This window comes from Megalobrama amblycephala, linkage group LG17, assembly GCF_018812025.1.
Source record: "Megalobrama amblycephala isolate DHTTF-2021 linkage group LG17, ASM1881202v1, whole genome shotgun sequence".
Lineage (NCBI taxonomy): Eukaryota > Metazoa > Chordata > Actinopteri > Cypriniformes > Xenocyprididae > Megalobrama > Megalobrama amblycephala.
Genome location: NC_063060.1, coordinates 23,344,508 through 23,362,626, shown reverse-complemented (window position 1 = coordinate 23,362,626; position 18,119 = coordinate 23,344,508). Strand labels below are relative to the sequence as shown.

Below are 18,119 nucleotides of genomic sequence, written 5' to 3'. Positions count from 1 at the left end.
ATGTACAGTACACAAGAGTAAATACAAAGTGTTCGTTGTTAGTCGCAAACAGCACAGTGGCTCTAGACCATCAAAACCCAGTGTTACTCACTTGAGTAGCGGGATCAAAGCAGTCTCAGCGTCTGTTTTCGGACCTTCCCACTTAGCTCTCTCCAGCACTGGAAAGCTTTTCTAATATAAACACGGGTCCTAAAGGACTTGCCCAGTCATAAACCTTCATTCCAGTGATATTCTCTTTTGTATCGCATCCCATTTCTCGTTCTGCAGTTTTTCTTCTTATTTTCAAATCTCCCTCTTGCTCATTCTCTCTACTCGACCGTCATACGCCCCCTAATGCTGATTGGTTACTCGTTTGTTGTTGGTATCGGCCCGACTAACTTCCAAAGAGTGTATTTGAAATAATACTGAGTCCTCCTTTAATCTCAAACAGGTAAGATAGGGGCACTAGGCTCAGCACTCTTTAGGAAAAGTAATATAATGTGTAGAAACATACCCATATATAACAACCTAACAACCCCTTCTGTAGACATACTATGAACTGCACTTTAATATAAAGTGTTGCAGTACATCTATAACAAAACAAAACAAGCCATACAAACTAATAACATAACACATATTACATAGACTCTTTATATTTAATGGTATTTGAGGATTTGTTAATTTCGTTTAATAGATTACAATTTCAACAAAACATTTTGGTTTGTAAAAAATGTTTCTTGCATGTTTGGGCTGAGTTTTTGCTGCATTTGCACTGTTCTGACCAGCAGGTGTCACCATTTTGTGGCCTTTCGAGCACTTCAAAACAGTGCTCGAAACATTCATTTTGCCAATCAATTGGATTAAATGATTCAAAGTTTTGAAAAGCTTTGTTTCTCCCATCACTAGCATACACAAGGTGTAGATTGAGAGAATGGAGTAGTGGTGCCCAAGTTGTTTTTTTTTTTTTTTTTTTTTGTTGGACAGGTAAGGGAAATAATTACTTTGTAGACTGCTCTCTAAAACACACTAGCTCATTGTAAATTACATAAAACGCAGATACAATATAGATAGTGCAGCATCTAACACCATTACTACTGAATGCTCCTTTCAGCTATTAGACCCATCTAAAGCAAGTGGTGCTCAATGCGGAGCCAAATGACATCCAGCTCCACTTCTCTGAACTTCATGGGTTGCGTTGGACCTAGTCCAGTGCCACCTCTGTGGATCTAATGGGTGGAGGGAAAGAGTTATGGGTAGGGTTAGGGTGTGGTTGGACCTTCTAGCTCCACTCATTATACCTAAATTACATCCAGAGAGGGGGAGCTGGACTTCACACTCCACCCATGGCTCTGCAATGAGCAGCCTCTCCTGATTGACATGTCACAGTATGACCTTTTAGCAGAATTAAAAGAATGGAAACTTTAAATCTGGAGGATTGCAGCATTGCAGTGAAGTGGAGTAGATTGCATAATTTTACATTTTGGAAGTATTAGCTTATATGTTGTATGTTTAAAAAAAAAAAAAGACACTGCAGAGTGTGACGACATGCTTGTTAAAGTGTTTGTAGATATTTCACTAGTGTCTAGTGTGGAACTGGAATGCACCAAGTCATTTAGTGATCACATGAAGCTATTTCTTAAGAGACTGAATGCACTGATTTACTTAAGCATAAGACAATCTGAAGGAAAATGTAGGGAAAACACCCTAGGAAGTAAAATTAGCTCAAATGAATAAAGAGTTGTTTAGATTACGACCGAGCAACTGATTTGTCCAGCGTTCATTTGCTCGAGCCGTAATAAGCTCTTGTAACGGATATAAATATCCAACAATCGTGAAAATGCTGATTAGAGCACGGTAACTTGAAATCGACAGTTTAAGACATTAAATCATAAAGCACATAATACAAGACACTTTCCTTTTAAAATCTACAAGAGATTTTATTTATTCTAACACAAACTAATCTAACACAAAGGCACGCACACACACACACACACACATACATTCATACGCGTTGCAGTAAGAAGGAAATGAGAGAGAAAGAGTTTTGAAAGAGAGAGAGAGAGAGAGAGAGAGAGAGAGAGAGAGAGAGATCTGATTAACCGAATTCCTATCAATGCATTTCAAAGACCAGAACGAACCATGAATCATTCGTTTAAAAGCACCAGTTCAGTTTTCATCTGGAGGTACTTGCTTGCGTTGACTTAAAGGTGAATTTCCCTCGTCGTGCAGAGAGGGGTTTCCCAAGTCGATGATTGGTCCAGATCAGGTCCGTGTGGAACAATGAAGGAAGTCTCTTTGTCGCTGGAGTTGAAGCGGCAAAAGTCGTTGGTTGAACTTTGCGGCGAAACTTAGGACACGAGACTTTCAGCGGTAAAGGAGAATTAAGTAAAAGAAAAGAAAAGTGAGTGAAGGTTGAATGGCTTGAATGAGCTGCTTGTCTGTTCTTTCTTGTTACTCCATTGTTCTTGGTACTTGTCTTGGCTTCTTTTCCCAGAACAGAACCAACTCCCTGTTCGTTTACTAACCAACTTCTCCCGCTCACTATCTTGCAATATGATCATTTAAACTTAGTTGTTTGTCACACCTCTGAGGAGTCCTGGCCAATCAGACATTGTCCTGTTTCAAGCGGGCCTTCCTCTGCCCCCAATAAAACATAAGTGTTACATCCTGTTTCTGCTTCAGCAGAGAGTGCCATTTTAACATAATTTCTATTAAATGGAATACAATACATTTTAAACAGATTTCATTCAAGTCAGGATATAGGAAAGGGGAAAAGAATCAAATTAAGTCCAAATAAGGCATACTTTCAGTCATTCAGTCAAGAGTTAACACATTTACATGAATTGTGAGTGTTCTAAAGCCTAACTGTTTACAGGTAGTACTTGTGGACACATAATGCAAAATGTATGTAGTTAAAAGATGTTTGATAAGTCCGTTAAAATTGTTGGAACAATTTTGAAGCAGTTTTATTTGTTCAACAGTCTCTTTGGCTTTCCTGTGAAGTAAGGAAACAAAAGGGTCTGGATTGTCTCTCTGTCTTCTTGGGTGACCCTTTGGTATGTCGCTTCTTCTACTATCAGGAAGCATGTGTCGTAAAAGTAATCAGCCTGGCTTTATCTGCAGACGGGCCGGAGCCGGAACCTCAATTCTGAATTAGAATTATGTTTTGAAAGAATCATCTGAATGATTCATTTGTCTGGTTCGTCCACAGTTCCTACAAAAACAAACAAGAGGCCTTATATCCCCTTACGAAAAAGAAGTATACTTGAAGTTCATTTAATGAAGTATACTTAAGTAATGTTCAAGAATATTTTAAGGTATACTTTATGTAGTATGTATACTAGTATGAATGTACTAGTGGTAAACTTGTAAGTGTATTATGTCAATACTGCTTGGGACTAAATTGGCCCAACTGAAGCATGTTTAAGTGTACTATAAGTGTAATGGTAGTAAACTTTAAGTGCACAACTAGTTCACAGCTACGTTTCTCATTTATCTGTACTAAAAGTGAACTTATATACTAGTAGTTTACAATTTTATACTAGTAATACATTTTTTTATTATATGAAAGTACACTTTGACGTATACTCTCAGTAAACTACTAGTTTAGTGCAACTATATTTGTAAGTTTTCTTTTAGTGAACATAACTTCACACTTATAGTTTAATATTTATATATTATTTTAGCTCTTTAAGTATACTACTATGTTCCTATTTAGGTATTATAGGAACAATTAGGTAACACTTTACTTGAAGGGGTGTGCATAAGACTGACATTGCATTAAACTGTCATGTGGTTGGTTTTGACATTGGCTGTCATGAGGCCATTATAATAGTGTCATGTACTGTATCTTGACCTCAAGTGAATATGTATCTTGACCTCAAGTACAGTGGTACAAATTGAACTTGTCATTAAAATGTCATTAAGTGACAAAACTCTGACAAATAATTTTATAACAGCGTCATGACTATTTTTCATTTCATGTTTTTTTTGTTTTTGTTTTTTTAAGTTTCCTCCAACAGAAGGTCAGATAATAGACAATTTCAAATTTCGTAAAAAAGATGACACTGTTGGTAACACTTTATTTTAGGGTCTTTTAACTAGTTCCTTATTACTATTAGCATTCATATGGCTAAAATATTGGCTATTTATTAATACTTATAAAGCACATATTAAGGCCTTATTCTGCATGATCTTATTCTACATTCTTAATCCTACCCAATACCTAAACCTAACAATTAACTATAATAAGCAGTAAATTAAGAGTTTATTGAGGGAAAAGTCATAGTTAATCGTTTATATATGTGTTCCCTATACTGAAGTGTTACCAAAATAATGTAATGTAATGTTAACCCATAAAGCTAAGTCGTTTTTTAAGTTTGATAATTAATCTACTATGTCATATTTATGACAGGTTATGATGTTTTGCTAATGTCAAGTTGTCATGACAAAGACACTGACAGGTTATGATGTATTGGTTTATGTCAAGTTGTCGTAACAAAGACATCTCAAACAATGTCATCTTTGCATTAAAAATGACATAATTGAGCGAATGACACTTAATGACAGTTGTCATAAACATGCATAAAACCTCCTTCATATTCATGACACGTGTCATGTCAAGATTATGAAGGTGTCATGTCAGTCTTATGCACACCCCTTCAAGTAAAGTGTTACCAACAATTATATTTTATACTTGAAATATACCTTTAACTGTAACTGTAAAACATTTCATTCATGAATCCTTTTTTCTCTACACTTAAATGTGGGTAAGTTTTGTTTAAAAAAAGGCAACATTTTAAACAAAAAGCTGAGAAAATTGCATTTCTGTCAAACACTACGTCCGGATGGAATACAGAACAATGATCGAAACACAGATGGAGTAGAGTCCATCAACACCCCCAAAGCTTCACAGTCATTTCCTCTTATGGGTTCAACATTTCATTCAGTAACGTTAGGAAGTTTTGATTTACATGCTGTTTAATGTTTGATGATTGTGTTAATTTACATTTGCATATGCAATCTTCTATCATTGTTTAGAATTTTGAAAGAATTTTTTCATGAGATAGTGTTGGAGATTCTTTACTCTTTCAGAAGTACCCCCTACCGTATAACAGTGAAAACACAGATAGACTGAAAATCCAGGTGGGGAAAGAGTCGATTTGAGGAACTAAGAATTAGGAACATATCTGTTTCTTTATAAATATTTTCAAACATCGTATGAAACAGTATGTAAAACTATGTGAAATACAAGTATTTATTAGGCTACTCGATCAAAAGATTAAACACAACTACAAGCCAAGTACTGTATACTTAGAATACTTAATTATACTTTCAAGTATATCTCAATCAAAAGATTGAGTACAAGTATAGGCCAAATATACTTAGACTTTTCTGTCAGTATAATTCAAGTATACTTAAGTGCAGTTTAAGTATATTTCTGAGAAGTACATAATGTATATTTCTGAGAAGTATATAAATTAGACTGAAAGTATACTTTATTATTTTTAGTTTAAAAGAAGAATACTAATAGCACACTTGAATAAACTTCTTTTTCGTAAGGGTCCATAGGCTTATAGACTTTAATTATAGTTTAAAACAAATGTCAATCAATAAGTGTACTTTCTTAATTTCCTCCTAAGAATGTGATTTTAGGGTTTTTCCAGAGTAGGTGCAATCAAGTCCAAGATATGCATCTGTGAATGAGACTGCTGAAAAGATGTATTTGTGGTTCAAATGTTTTTGCTTACGTGTATTTTGGGGTTTCAAGATGTTTAAATGTGCTGTCCGTTCTATATCTTGCAACCTCCATTTCAGCTGTTTTGCTATCTGTCTATCAATCAGAATGAGTTCATCAAAAGGATGTGGCTTGCATGTGCGCTTATACACTGTTAACCTCTGCTTTGACGTCTCAGCCACATGAATTGTGTCAACCTGAGCGTGTATTATGACGCACTAGATTATGCAGTAAAACGTAGGTTTTGAATGCCTGAGTAGAGCCAGATTTAACACAATTATAAACATCAATAATATCACCATTAAATCTAAACTGACAATTTTTTTATTTTTTATGGAATATTGCAGTATGGTAACACTTTAGAATACTGATCCTTCATTAATGAATAACTACATAGGAACAAATGAGTAATGCATTATTAACACTCTAGTAACTACTATTAACTAACAAGTAACTCTGATGAATGAATTAGTAAGTAATAGTGCTCAGTTGAAGGTGGTAGTTCACTATTAACTAATCAGTAACTACTGTTTTTTTTCATACCTCCCAGAGAACTACTAAGAACTACTATATACATATTCGTAATTAATGTGAATAATGAATAATGTATAATTAATTCTAGAGTAAAGGCCTTGGTAACCCACTAGTAATGACTGAAGTATTACCAAATACTTAAGAAGGAATTACTAATTATTTGGATCAGTATTCTAAAGTGAAAAACATGATAACTCTCTAGTAACTACTGAAGTCATTGTAAACTTTTGAGGTTTTTGTAAAGTATTGGATAGTAATAACTCAAGAGTTACTATATAACTCTAAAGTAACTACTTCTTTTTTGGATCAGTATTCTAAAGTGAAGATCATAGTAACTCACTAGTAATTACTTAAGTGTTACTACATCCTTCTAAAGGAACTACTAATTATTTGGATCAGTATTCTAAAGTGAAGATCATGGTAACCCACTAGTAATTACTTAAGTGTTACCAAATATATCATAAGGAATTACTGTACAAAAACATACAAAAACATCAAAAGTTTACAAAGACTTCAGTAGTTACTAGAGAGTTATCATGTTTTTCACTTTAGAATACTGATCCAAATAATTAATAATTCCTTCTTAAGTATTTAGTAATACTTCAGTCATTACTAGTGGGTTACCAAGGCCTTTACTTTAGAATTAATTATACATTATGCATCATACATGTTAATTATGAACCTGTATATAGTAGTTCTTAGTAGTTCTCTAGGAGGAATGAAAAAAATAGTAGTTACTGATTAGTTAATAGTGAACTACCACCTACAACTGAGCACTATTACTTACTTATTCATTAATCAGAGTTTATTGTTAGTTAATAGTAGGAACTAGAGTGTTAATACTGCATTATTCATTTGTTCCTGTGTAGTTATTCATTAATGAAGGATCAGTATTCTAAAGTGTTACCTGCAGTATTTATAATAAATGTGTTATACATGCACATCATTGTTTTTGTTTTTTTTCAATTAATGTTGCCTCGTAATCTTTAAAGTCTGTGTAAAGTCAATACTGAGAATTGTTTCTAAACACATGCTGAAAAACATTACAAAGACTGTGAACTATGTAGAACTGAATTGTGGAGTTAGACCGTTAAACAGTTTTTCACCAATTCTGTTTTCAGGATTTTTTGGGCAGGGCTAAAATGGTGGCTCGACCACACATTGGAGCCACCGACCAGGCCCCGCCCCTCACCATAATAACTGTCGATGACCCCCTGGAGCCACCGAGCATGGCCCTGCCCGTAACAGTGGCTCGCCTATGAGTTACTGTCATTACCTTATGCGCCAGAGAAACAAGCATACCCATCTTTATAATAATGTCTTTGAACTTCTGTTTTTGCCTTAGCCCTGTACATTTCTATGGCATCGCTGTTAAAGAATAATTAGCTGGTGAAGTGTATTTACTTGTAGTAGAGTTAATGAAAGTTATCATGGCATTGTAAAGTTTAAAGCAGATGTCTTAACAAATGTCAGTAGACCCAGAAGATTTTAAAATGAGCTGTTCATTCATAAATACTTAAGATTGCTGTGGAAATACAAACCAGAAGTCAAAAGACAACGAGCGCAGCGCTGAAAAGGGGCAGGGCTACATAAGGTCTATACAGCCTACATTTTGCTATGTAGCTTCGTCACGCAAATGCATATTACCTGGTTGCGATAATATACAAAACGGCTCGATCTCCTTATTTAAATTTCCTAAAAACGATGATATGAAGAAGGGGTGGATTAATTTTGTGAAGAGCCATCTTGATAAAGAGTAGACAATCACCACCAACACCCTCTGCAGTGATAATTTAACACTCAATAGTTTTACAAACTTTCATCAGAGACGACTGGGATTCACTGATAATACGCTGTTATTGGTGAATGTGGCTGAACCGACTATATCCTGCCTCGACCTTCATCCTCCCGTCCCGCCGACAACCGATGATATTGGGCTGAACTGACTATCTCCCCCTTCATCCACCTTTCTGGCAGCACCAACATCTGGGTTGCGTTCAGCCCCAACAATTCGTTGCAAAACGTTTTCTAAACAGAAACGGTGGTGCGTTGAATGATTGGTAAAGTCATCGCGTCGCTGCATCGGCTGTTAGAAGCTCCAGTTTCTATAGAAACAGTCAGACCTAGAAAATCGCAGCTTTTCATTTTCCATCGGTCGAGTAAAGTTTTAAATAGGAAAAATATAAAAACTCTTTGGTCATTTTTGAGCGAGATGCTAACGGTCTAATCAGATTAAATGAACCATGCTAAGCTATGCTAAAAGTGGTACCGCCAGACCCTGAGATCGGCTGAATGGATTCGAAAACGGTAAAACTCAACTGTTTAACTCTAGGGGAGTTGGAAAATGAGCCTATGTGTTCCTTTAAGCCGCTCAACACTCTGTGGTCATCGCTGTCTGATTCCTTTTTTTCATGATGGGTCATACATTTTCAATAGGAGTCATATCTGATGGCCAGTCATCACATCCACTTGTGTCTACAAAATCATGCTGTTGTAGCACATGCAGAATGAGACCTGACATTGTCTTGATCTAATAACCATGCACTTCCCATGAAAGATGTCATCCTGATGGCAGTATATGTTTCTGTACAATCCCAATAGCACTGTATTGCCAAAAGTATTGTGACACCCCTCCAAATCATTGAATTCAGATGTTCCAATCACTTACATGGCCACAGGTGTATAAAATCAAGCACCTAGGAATGCAGACTGCTTCTACAAACATTTGTGAAAGAATGGGTCACTCTCAGGAGCTCAGTGAATTCAAGCGTGTTACTGTGATCGGTTGCCACCTGTGCAATACTGTCAGTCCATTTGTGAAATTTCCTCACTACTAAATATTCCACGGTCAACTGTTAGTGTTATCATAACAAAGTGGAAGCAATTGGGAACAACAGCAACACAGCCATGAAGTGGTAGGCCACGTAAAATCACAGGGGTCAGCGCATGCTGAGGCGCACAGTGCGCAGAAGTCGCCAACTTTCTGCAGATTCAATCGCTACAGACCTCCAAGCTTTGTGTGGCCTTCAGATTAGCTCAAGAACAGAGCGTAGAGCTTCATGGAATGGGTTTCCATAGCTGAGCAGCTGCATCCAAGCCTTATATCAACAAGTGCAATGCAAAGCGTCGGATGTAGTGGTGTAAAGCACGCCGCCACTGGACTCTAGAGCAGTGGAAACTTGCTCTCTGGAGTGACGAACCACTGCATTTGCATAGTGCCAAGTGTAAAGTTTGGTGGAGGGAGGATTATGGTGTGGGGTTGGTTTTCAGGGGTTGGGCTTGGCCCCCTTCGATCCAGTGAAAGGAAATCTTAATACTTCAGCATACCAAGACATTTTGGACAATTTCATGCTCCCAACTTTGTGGGAACATTTTGGGGATGGCCCCTTCCTTTTCCACCAGTGCACAAAGTAAGGTCCATAAAGACATGGATGAGTGAGTCTGGTGTGGAGGAACTTGACTGGCCTGCACATAGTACTGACCTCAACCCAATAGAACACCTTTGGGATGAATTAGAGCGGAGACTGTGAGCCAGGCCTTCTCGCCAACATCAGTGCCTGACCTCACAAATGAGCTTCTAGAAGAATGGTCAAAAATTACCATAAACACACTCCTAAACCTTGCGGAAAGCCTTCCCAGAAGAGTTGAGGCTGTTGTAGCTGCAAAGGGTGGGCCAACTCCATATTACACCCTACGGATTAAGAATGGGATGTCATTAAAGTTCATGTGCATGTAAAGGCAGGCGTCCCAAAACTTTTGGCAATATAGTGTATGTCTCCACGTCAATGGTATCTTCACCCATATGCGAGTCACCCATGCCGTTTGCACTGATGCACCCATATACCATAACAGACATTTGCTTTTGCACTTGTCGCTGATGAAAGTCTGGATGGTCACTTTCATCTGTGGGACTATGAGCTCACCCTCCTTTTTTCCCCCTCAGAAACAAACTTAATTGTGGACTCATCTAACCACAGCACACATTTCTGTTTTTTGGACCATATGAGATGAGCTCAGGCACAGAGAACTCACTGGTGTCTCTGCGTAGAATTGATGTAGAGATTTCTCCTTGTGTAACAGAGATTCAAATTGCATTTCTTGATGTAGTGGCAGACTGTGTTCAGTGACACTGGTTTTCCATAGTACTCAAAAGCCTATATGCCTGTATTTAACACAGCAGCATGACAGTTTCTCCTGCAGGGCCATCTGAGGCCTCAAAGGCCAGGCACATTTATCTGAGGTCTCCTTCGTTGACCTATGTGTACTGAGATTTCTCTGGATTCCCTGAAAATCACAGATTTTTAATTTTTTAAAATTTATTTATTTTTTAACTTTTCTGGAAATGGGGTTTGTAAATAACATATAATCACATGTGATTTGTCATGCAGGGATTTCAGGGAATGTCCTTTTACTGTGTTTTTTTTTTTTTTTTAACCAAAAGTTATGGTAATTCATAGTTTTTACTTCCAAAGAAACATACATTTGACAGCATTTTACAGAAAAATAACATATAACTATTTTGATGCTTATAGATGATGCTTAATAGAGATCACAAATTTATTGTCATCAAGGTGATATTTAAAGTTACAAACATTATTGGACTAATTTTAGAAAAAAAATAATTAAAGACCAAGTGATAATTTGGGGTAATTTTGGAGTTTTCTGTTTAATACAATGTACACATATCATCAAAAGCTTTTTCTAATGAATCATATGATATAAAATCATTTACAGTATGGTGCTTATTCTGTTTAAAGCAACAAAACAATGGAAGTAAATTACCCAGAATTTTAACAGAGCACCTGACAAAACCTGCAATATTCTCAGAGAGGAAATGCAAACTTTCCTTTGCAAGTGAGCATTAGAAAAAAGAAAAAAAAAAGAACTAGACGTTACGTGTGTGGTATGATCAGTTTTGTCCTATAGAGGGGTATTGAGTGGGCGCCTCAACTTCCCTTCTGTCTGTGATATTTGAAAAGAGTATGATGACTATCACACTGTTTGTGTAAATAGGGAAGTGGTGGCAGAAACTCAGGCGTCACCATGTGATGTTACCCCCACCCCTCCCCCCAAGCTTTCGGTCATGAAACAGAAAGCAGCATGCTGAAGGGGATGTCCAATATCAATTTCTAATATCTATATCTGTGTCTTACAGTTGTTTTTAATTGTAAAGAAATGTCCCTAGAACTTTCCATTAAATGTCTGATTTACTTACAGTGGCCAAAAAACAATCTGAGCACCTATAATCTCACAAAATATTGCATACAATCTCTATAATCTCACATATAACATATGGAACAATATTCTATAATATAGGCTTTCTGTTAAGTATAAGTAACTTTGCAACTACATGTCAACTAACTCTCATTAATTTTAAGCCACGTCAACTAACTCGCATTAGAGCAGTGGATCTCAACCTTTTGGGCTTCAAGACTGTCCATAAAAATATTTGAAGGCCCTTCAATCACAACACTTTCACTTTCTACCCCAAAACATTTTAGATATTTTTAGTTGTTTTGTCTTTTTAAAAATAATTTGAAGTCATCTTGAGGCCCCCTGGTTGAGAACAGGTGTTAGGGTTCGGGTTAGTAGAATAAGTTGACATGTTGTTGCAAAGATTCTTATGGTCAGTAGGATGTCTGTTGGGGGAGCATCAAATCAAAGTCTACTAATGCTCTAATGACTGGTAACTGACATGTAGTTGCAGAGAATTGCCAAAAATGAACGGCCAAAGTGGACTAAAATAAAGTCACTTAAAATAATTGTCACATGGTTCAATATTTTAATGCAGTGACATTCAAATACATTTCTGAATGTTGAATGTAAATTTTCCCCATAACATCAACAAACGATAACTCCATTTGCATGTTTATTAAGTTATTAAATGCCGCTTAAATATTAAAAGACAACCTGGACAACCAACTTTTTTTGTGTTTTTCTATAGAGAGAAATCAGTGGTACTTTGATGGATCCAGAAAATACAAGCCTTTTTTTTTTTTTGATTATTTGTTGGCTTGCTGAAATAATATTCATCTGAGAAATCTTAGACGAATTGAAATTGTGTTATACAGATTATTGTGAGAATATCCCATCAGTTCCACACTGTTCACACAAAAACAGTCAGATTTACATTTGCTTTGTACATTGCGTGTTTATGAATCATTTCATCTGACATGAAATTGTTGTAGCTCATTGAGTTACGAGTTCATATTAAAGAATTAGGTTTTAAAATGTCATTAGCATTATTCCCAAGTCATCTCAAGCCAACCAGATTTGACACTCATCCAGAAATGAAAATAATAAAAGTTAAATAAGGTCCATATGGCGTTCCTGTGGTTGCAGCATGTTTCAGATCTCCTGTGGTTCATCACAGGTGAGCTGTACAGAAGGCTCATTTGTCTTTGTGAATGCCACAGCCATGCAGGACAATAGAGCATTGTAATACAGCACATATAAACAGTAGCTTATTCAAGCTTTTATGTGGATCACAATGTTCAGTGCAACCCGAGTCCAGGCCTACATATCGACAAAGCCTGATTTCTCCACGGCCATCTTGTCCATTGCACCAAAAGTCCCACAGATGTGTTTGAAGTCCTACAGTCCCTCATTTTAGATGTTCTCACACCTTAATCCTTTGTGAGACTGATTCCAGAAGGGATCTGTACATGTCCGAGCGAAGGAACCTGGGATAGGAATCCCTCTCCATAAGACCAAAGACAATCCTCTGAGCATCATCGAAACACACTCTTGTTGGAGCTTGGACGTTCTGCTTGATAAGCTCTCTCGTGACGTGGTCAATGTTTATCTGAGAGATTGACGGAGAAGCAGTGAGAAGCATATTGACGTTGATCGATAACTCTATCGCTCAATAAAACCACATCTTCACACTGTGCTAGTGTGCTTACCTCTTTGGGAGCTTCTGCCTTGATGTAATGCTCAAATATCTTCTTGGCCCTTGAGGATAGCCTGGACGAACTCCTGATTTTTTTGAAGTCTTCACAAACCAGCCAAAATTCAATGTTCTCATCGCTGAACTCGGACTTGAGGAAGGTGTGGAATGTTGCCATGCCATCTACAAGAACAAACCGCAGGGTTAATCTGTTGCTCAATGCAAATGCATCGGTTCGGCAGCCAAAAAAATATATGTATGCAAATATGATCTCTAAAATATGAACCGAAAGACAAAAGGAGCTTTGGTTACACAAAAACTATTTGGACATTGAAATATATGAATCTAAAAAGAAGTCGCTTGTGCACACCATTTGATCACAAATACAGTAAAATTGTGAAGTATTATTTCCATTTAAAATAACTGATTTAAATTTTATTATATTTTAAAATGTAATTTATTCCTGTTATGGCAAAGCTAAATTCTCAGCATCATTACTCCAGTCTTCAGTGTCACATGATCCTTCAGAAATCATTCTAACATGCTACATCATATGCTAATTTTTTTTCAGGGTGTTTGATTGTTAAAAAGTTTAAAAGAGTGGCATTTATTTGAAACAGAATTATTTTGTAAATGTCTTTACAGTCATTTTTGATAAACTTGCTAAATAAAAGTAATTTCTAAAAAAAAAAAGGTAGTATATATATATATATATATATATATGCAATATCCATACATTTTACTTTTTTTCTTTTTTTTTGCGAGGCTTACATGCCCAAGTAGCTTTTGTATAACTGAAGCAGCTTTTTTCTTTTGCTTTGCATACATTAAGTCAGTTCCTTGATCCAGCTATCTGACCATCTAGTAAACAGTGCAGGTTTTGTTCGTATATTTTTGCCCTGTCCTACATGAAGTCAATTAAATCCACAAAGGAAAATAATTGGTCATGAATGCTATGATAAAATGATCTTGTAAATATATAAAATTCACAGACATGTGCACAATGTCAAGTGTATTAGAATCAATACATTAATATATGAATTATAAGAATATAATTATAAGAATTAATACATGCCACTTACATTTGGATCTAAGGAGGTTTTCCAATGACTGGGACCACAGTAGGGTCTCACTGGGGTTCAGTCTGTTTAAATAAAACATAATTAGTATACATTCAAAAGCAATCCACAATAGTGGATTACAATTGTGATTATATTCACAAGAAAGTGAAAAAAAAAAAGTGAAAGTAGCTTACTTGTCTGTCAACAGACAACGAAACCGCCACTTGTCTAGTCTCCTGAGGATTGAGAACATGTTCGGTTAAATTTCTAAGACAAATGCACCAATTCCATGATATATTCTGTTTTTACCAAACACTCACATTTTTGAAAGTAAGTACAACAATAAACAACACTTACCGGGGACTGACTGTTTTATTCTCCTCGTTCATGCTCTTTATTTCAGTTGAAGATGACAATATGGTTGGCATTTTAACAAAAACTTTTCTGGTGCTGATAGGTGTTGGTGTGCTTCAGTTATTTCAGTTAATAAGAGCGGGCTGTTCTCACAACCCTTTTTATGCAGTATTGGCGTCATCAGTTTAGAATCACCTAACCACAAACGCGCACACACACACACACACTAAAAAAAAAAAAGAGAGGAAGTTTTTGGGGTGACGCTAACTAGCTGAGACAGGCGCAATAGTGTTTCTGTATATGAAACCAGCTACAGCAGGTCTGTGCAGATGCAGAGATGCAAATCAGACTGGAAAGTTCATGGACAGATAAGCAAATGCTGACTTTTACATGAGCTCATTTTTACAAGCTCTGTGTTTGTATTTAGAAAACAAACAATGGCTGTTCTTTTTGTCATATTCACGTGTTGTTTGCGTTTTTCCATCATTAATATACTATCATGTGGTGTATTGAAATAAAGTCATCTGAACTGATGGCTACAATGTAACACGTAACCATGTAACAAATTTCTTGATTAGATTCAATGAAAAGGCTAGTTAGCACAAAGATATTTTGTTGTATCATATTTTCAATCCTTGATACAATAAAAATGTGTTTAATGTTCAACAGGGGTCTGAAATAGGCCCACAATATAGTTTCTTAAGACCTCTCAAATGTTAATAGTGTCTTAGTTATAGGTGTCCCGTGATATCTTCTTCTAGCTAATCAAAAGTGCTTTTCTTAGCCGATTAGCGCTATGCTAAGCTAGTAGGCTAAGGTGTTTGTTTGCTATCTAAAAGAATTGTGAACACACAAAGAAAGGGAAATGTTTGGTTACGAGCGTGCAATGATGCCATTGCTGTGTCACACATTATATACTCATTCACTCTTCTCTACATAGCTTATACCACAAAGTACATGTATAAATTAGGGAACATTTTCAAATGCAGCTTTCCGCAAATATTTTTCAATATCTCAAATTTTTCTTATCTCAAGAATTGCTTGAGATCTCAAGAAGTGCTTATTTAATAATGAGCTCCACTATAGTTAGTAAAGTGGTAACAAGATTAACACATAGTTAGCAAATCCTTGGAAGTGCAGGGACATTTGCTTGTGGTTCATAAGAAATATGATTTTGCAGAAAATCAAGTAGAATTGTTTGTAAAATGGTCCCAATGCTTAGGGATTTTTGCTGAGGAAAATAATGTACCTTCTACTGAGGCAAGTCACTGCAATAAAACAGAAAGCCCCATTCAAGTCAACAGTTTCACTTCTGTTTTTGATTTTAACTGAGACTTGTTTACCCATATGGCACATACGACAAAAATATAGTCTCCAGCATTCCTCTGAGAGATGTTTGAATAATAGATGGATGGATGTAAGTAACTAAAACTTATTGAAATATGTTTTAAAATCTATATAAGCTATATATAATTTCACCGGCCACTTTATTAGGTAGACCTTGCTAGTACCGGTTTGGTTCAGAACTGGCATAGATTCAACAAGGTGCTGGAAACATTCCTCAGAAATTTTGTCCCATATTCACATGATAGCATCACAGTTTCTGCAGATTTTTCAGCTGCATATCCATGATGCAAATCTCTTGTTCCACCACATACCAAAGGTTTCTCTATTGAATTGAGATCTGGTGACTGTGGAGGCCATTTGAGTACAGTGAATTCATTGTCATGTACAAGAAACCAGTTTGAGATGATTTGAGCTTTGTGACATGGTGTGTTACCCTGCTGGTAGCAGCCATCAGAACATGGAAATACTGCAGTCATAAAGGGATGGAAATGGTCAGCAAAAATACTCAGGTAGTCTGTGGTATTTAAACAATGCTCAATTGGTACTAAGGGTAAGTGTGCCAAAAAAATATCCCCCACATCATTACACCACCACCAGCAGCCTGAACCAATGATGCATGGCAGGATGGATCCATGCTTTCATGTTGTTTACGGCAAACTCTAACCCTCCTGAATGTTGCAGCTGAAATCGTGACTCATCAGAATAGGTAACGTTTTTCAGTATCTCTCAGATTTAGAGTTAGAGCATACTGTTACTAATGTAAAACAAACAAGGAAAGATTAGATGTATATATCATGAACAACTGGCACATTGCAGCTTGTGCATGTTCATATTCAAATCTCTCTCAGGAAATTAAACATGCAATTGGCTTGCTTCAATGTACTTCAATGAACTGTGTTTGCAACAAAATTGTGCTTGTGTTTGCTTCCTTATGCGAGTTTAAAAATACAAAAATTTTATATGAAATGTGTGGAGACATGATGATTAAGGCTTTATTAATGTAAGTGCTTTGATGTGTAGACAAACATTCACACTGAGTAACAGCCAAGGCCTTCAGCTGCAACCATGTCTGAAACAACCAGAGTTTCATTTTACATAGGTCAAACTTTAAGTGAAATAGCATCAGCAAACACATTTTATTTCCATAATGCAATGTGGCAAAGTGAAACAGGATATTTAATAATATGAAAATGTAGAGCAGGTATTTCAACTTGCACACTAGTTACAACAGCTCTTTGTCTATTAATTAATAGTATTTTCCCTGCCTGTGGAGTATGGGCAATGTCAGCTAAAAAGTAGTTTAATTTTGTAAAAATAAATAAATAAATAAATCTTTGAAAAACATGCAATGACAGATGTGCACAATAAGTCCAAAAATGTGTATTATGAAACTAACTAGGGTCACCTTTGATTTTACGTTGACTTTACATTTCTATTTTCCCTAAAGTGCATTCATATTATGAAAATTTTGACAAAAGTCTGGGGGCATAAAAGGCCCATTGTACGCGAAAGCAAAATCTGCATGGGGAAATCTTTTGCCCTCACACAAAACACTTGATTCCTATTGAACTTTTGAGTTATTGAGTTGATTTCATGTGCAAAATTTTATAAACGGTAAATGTGACTGCACCATAAATTAGGTTAAAGAGAATGTGCTTTGAGAAACAAATGACTGCTGAGTTTGACCCAATAAGTTGTGAGCACTAAGGTATTTTTAATTCACTAATCAATTAAGTTTGCGACGTTGATAATGTGAACTCGTACTGAATGTCAGATGTTCTTCCATTGAAGCTCAAAATGCTCTTTAGATAATTTTCATATCATGCTGGAGAACATGACCTTTAGGTTTTAGCTTTCAGGTCCTACAGCTTGAAGGGATCATATGACAACACGTTATATGATGTTTTAAAAGTTCATTATTTTGTTTATTGGGTGTAATAGAAAAGGTTAAAATAAAAAAATAAATAATGGTCATTTTTTTCACATACTATACAACATTGCAGTACCTCTATTCCCAGTCTGTCTGAAACACACTGTGTAACACTGTTCGTAAGTATGGGAAGAAGGAGGTGGGAACTGGCGAACATTCAACAAAACTTTAATTCAAAATAAACAAATACAAAATGAAAGTAACACAAACATAATAAAACATAAAATAAAGTCCAGGCCTGGTCCTCTCTCGTCCTTCACTGTCGTCGCTCCTCCTTTTATGCTTCCG

At 36.2% G+C, this 18,119-nt stretch overlaps 1 protein-coding gene across 1 annotated transcript; it reads right to left on the bottom strand.

Annotated features, from left to right (window-relative positions):
* Window positions 1–12,015: 12,015 nt before the first annotated feature.
* rgs13 (regulator of G protein signaling 13) lies at window positions 12,016–14,741 on the bottom strand. Its single transcript, XM_048164121.1, has 5 exons — window positions 14,558–14,741; window positions 14,395–14,436; window positions 14,222–14,283; window positions 13,156–13,322; window positions 12,016–13,055 (listed from the first exon to the last, which is right to left on the bottom strand). Exons 1-5 carry the CDS (start codon window positions 14,626–14,628, stop codon window positions 12,870–12,872), a joined length of 528 nt encoding a protein of 175 aa, XP_048020078.1. The 5' UTR covers window positions 14,629–14,741; the 3' UTR covers window positions 12,016–12,869.
* Between the last annotated feature and the right edge of the window lie 3,378 nt (window positions 14,742–18,119).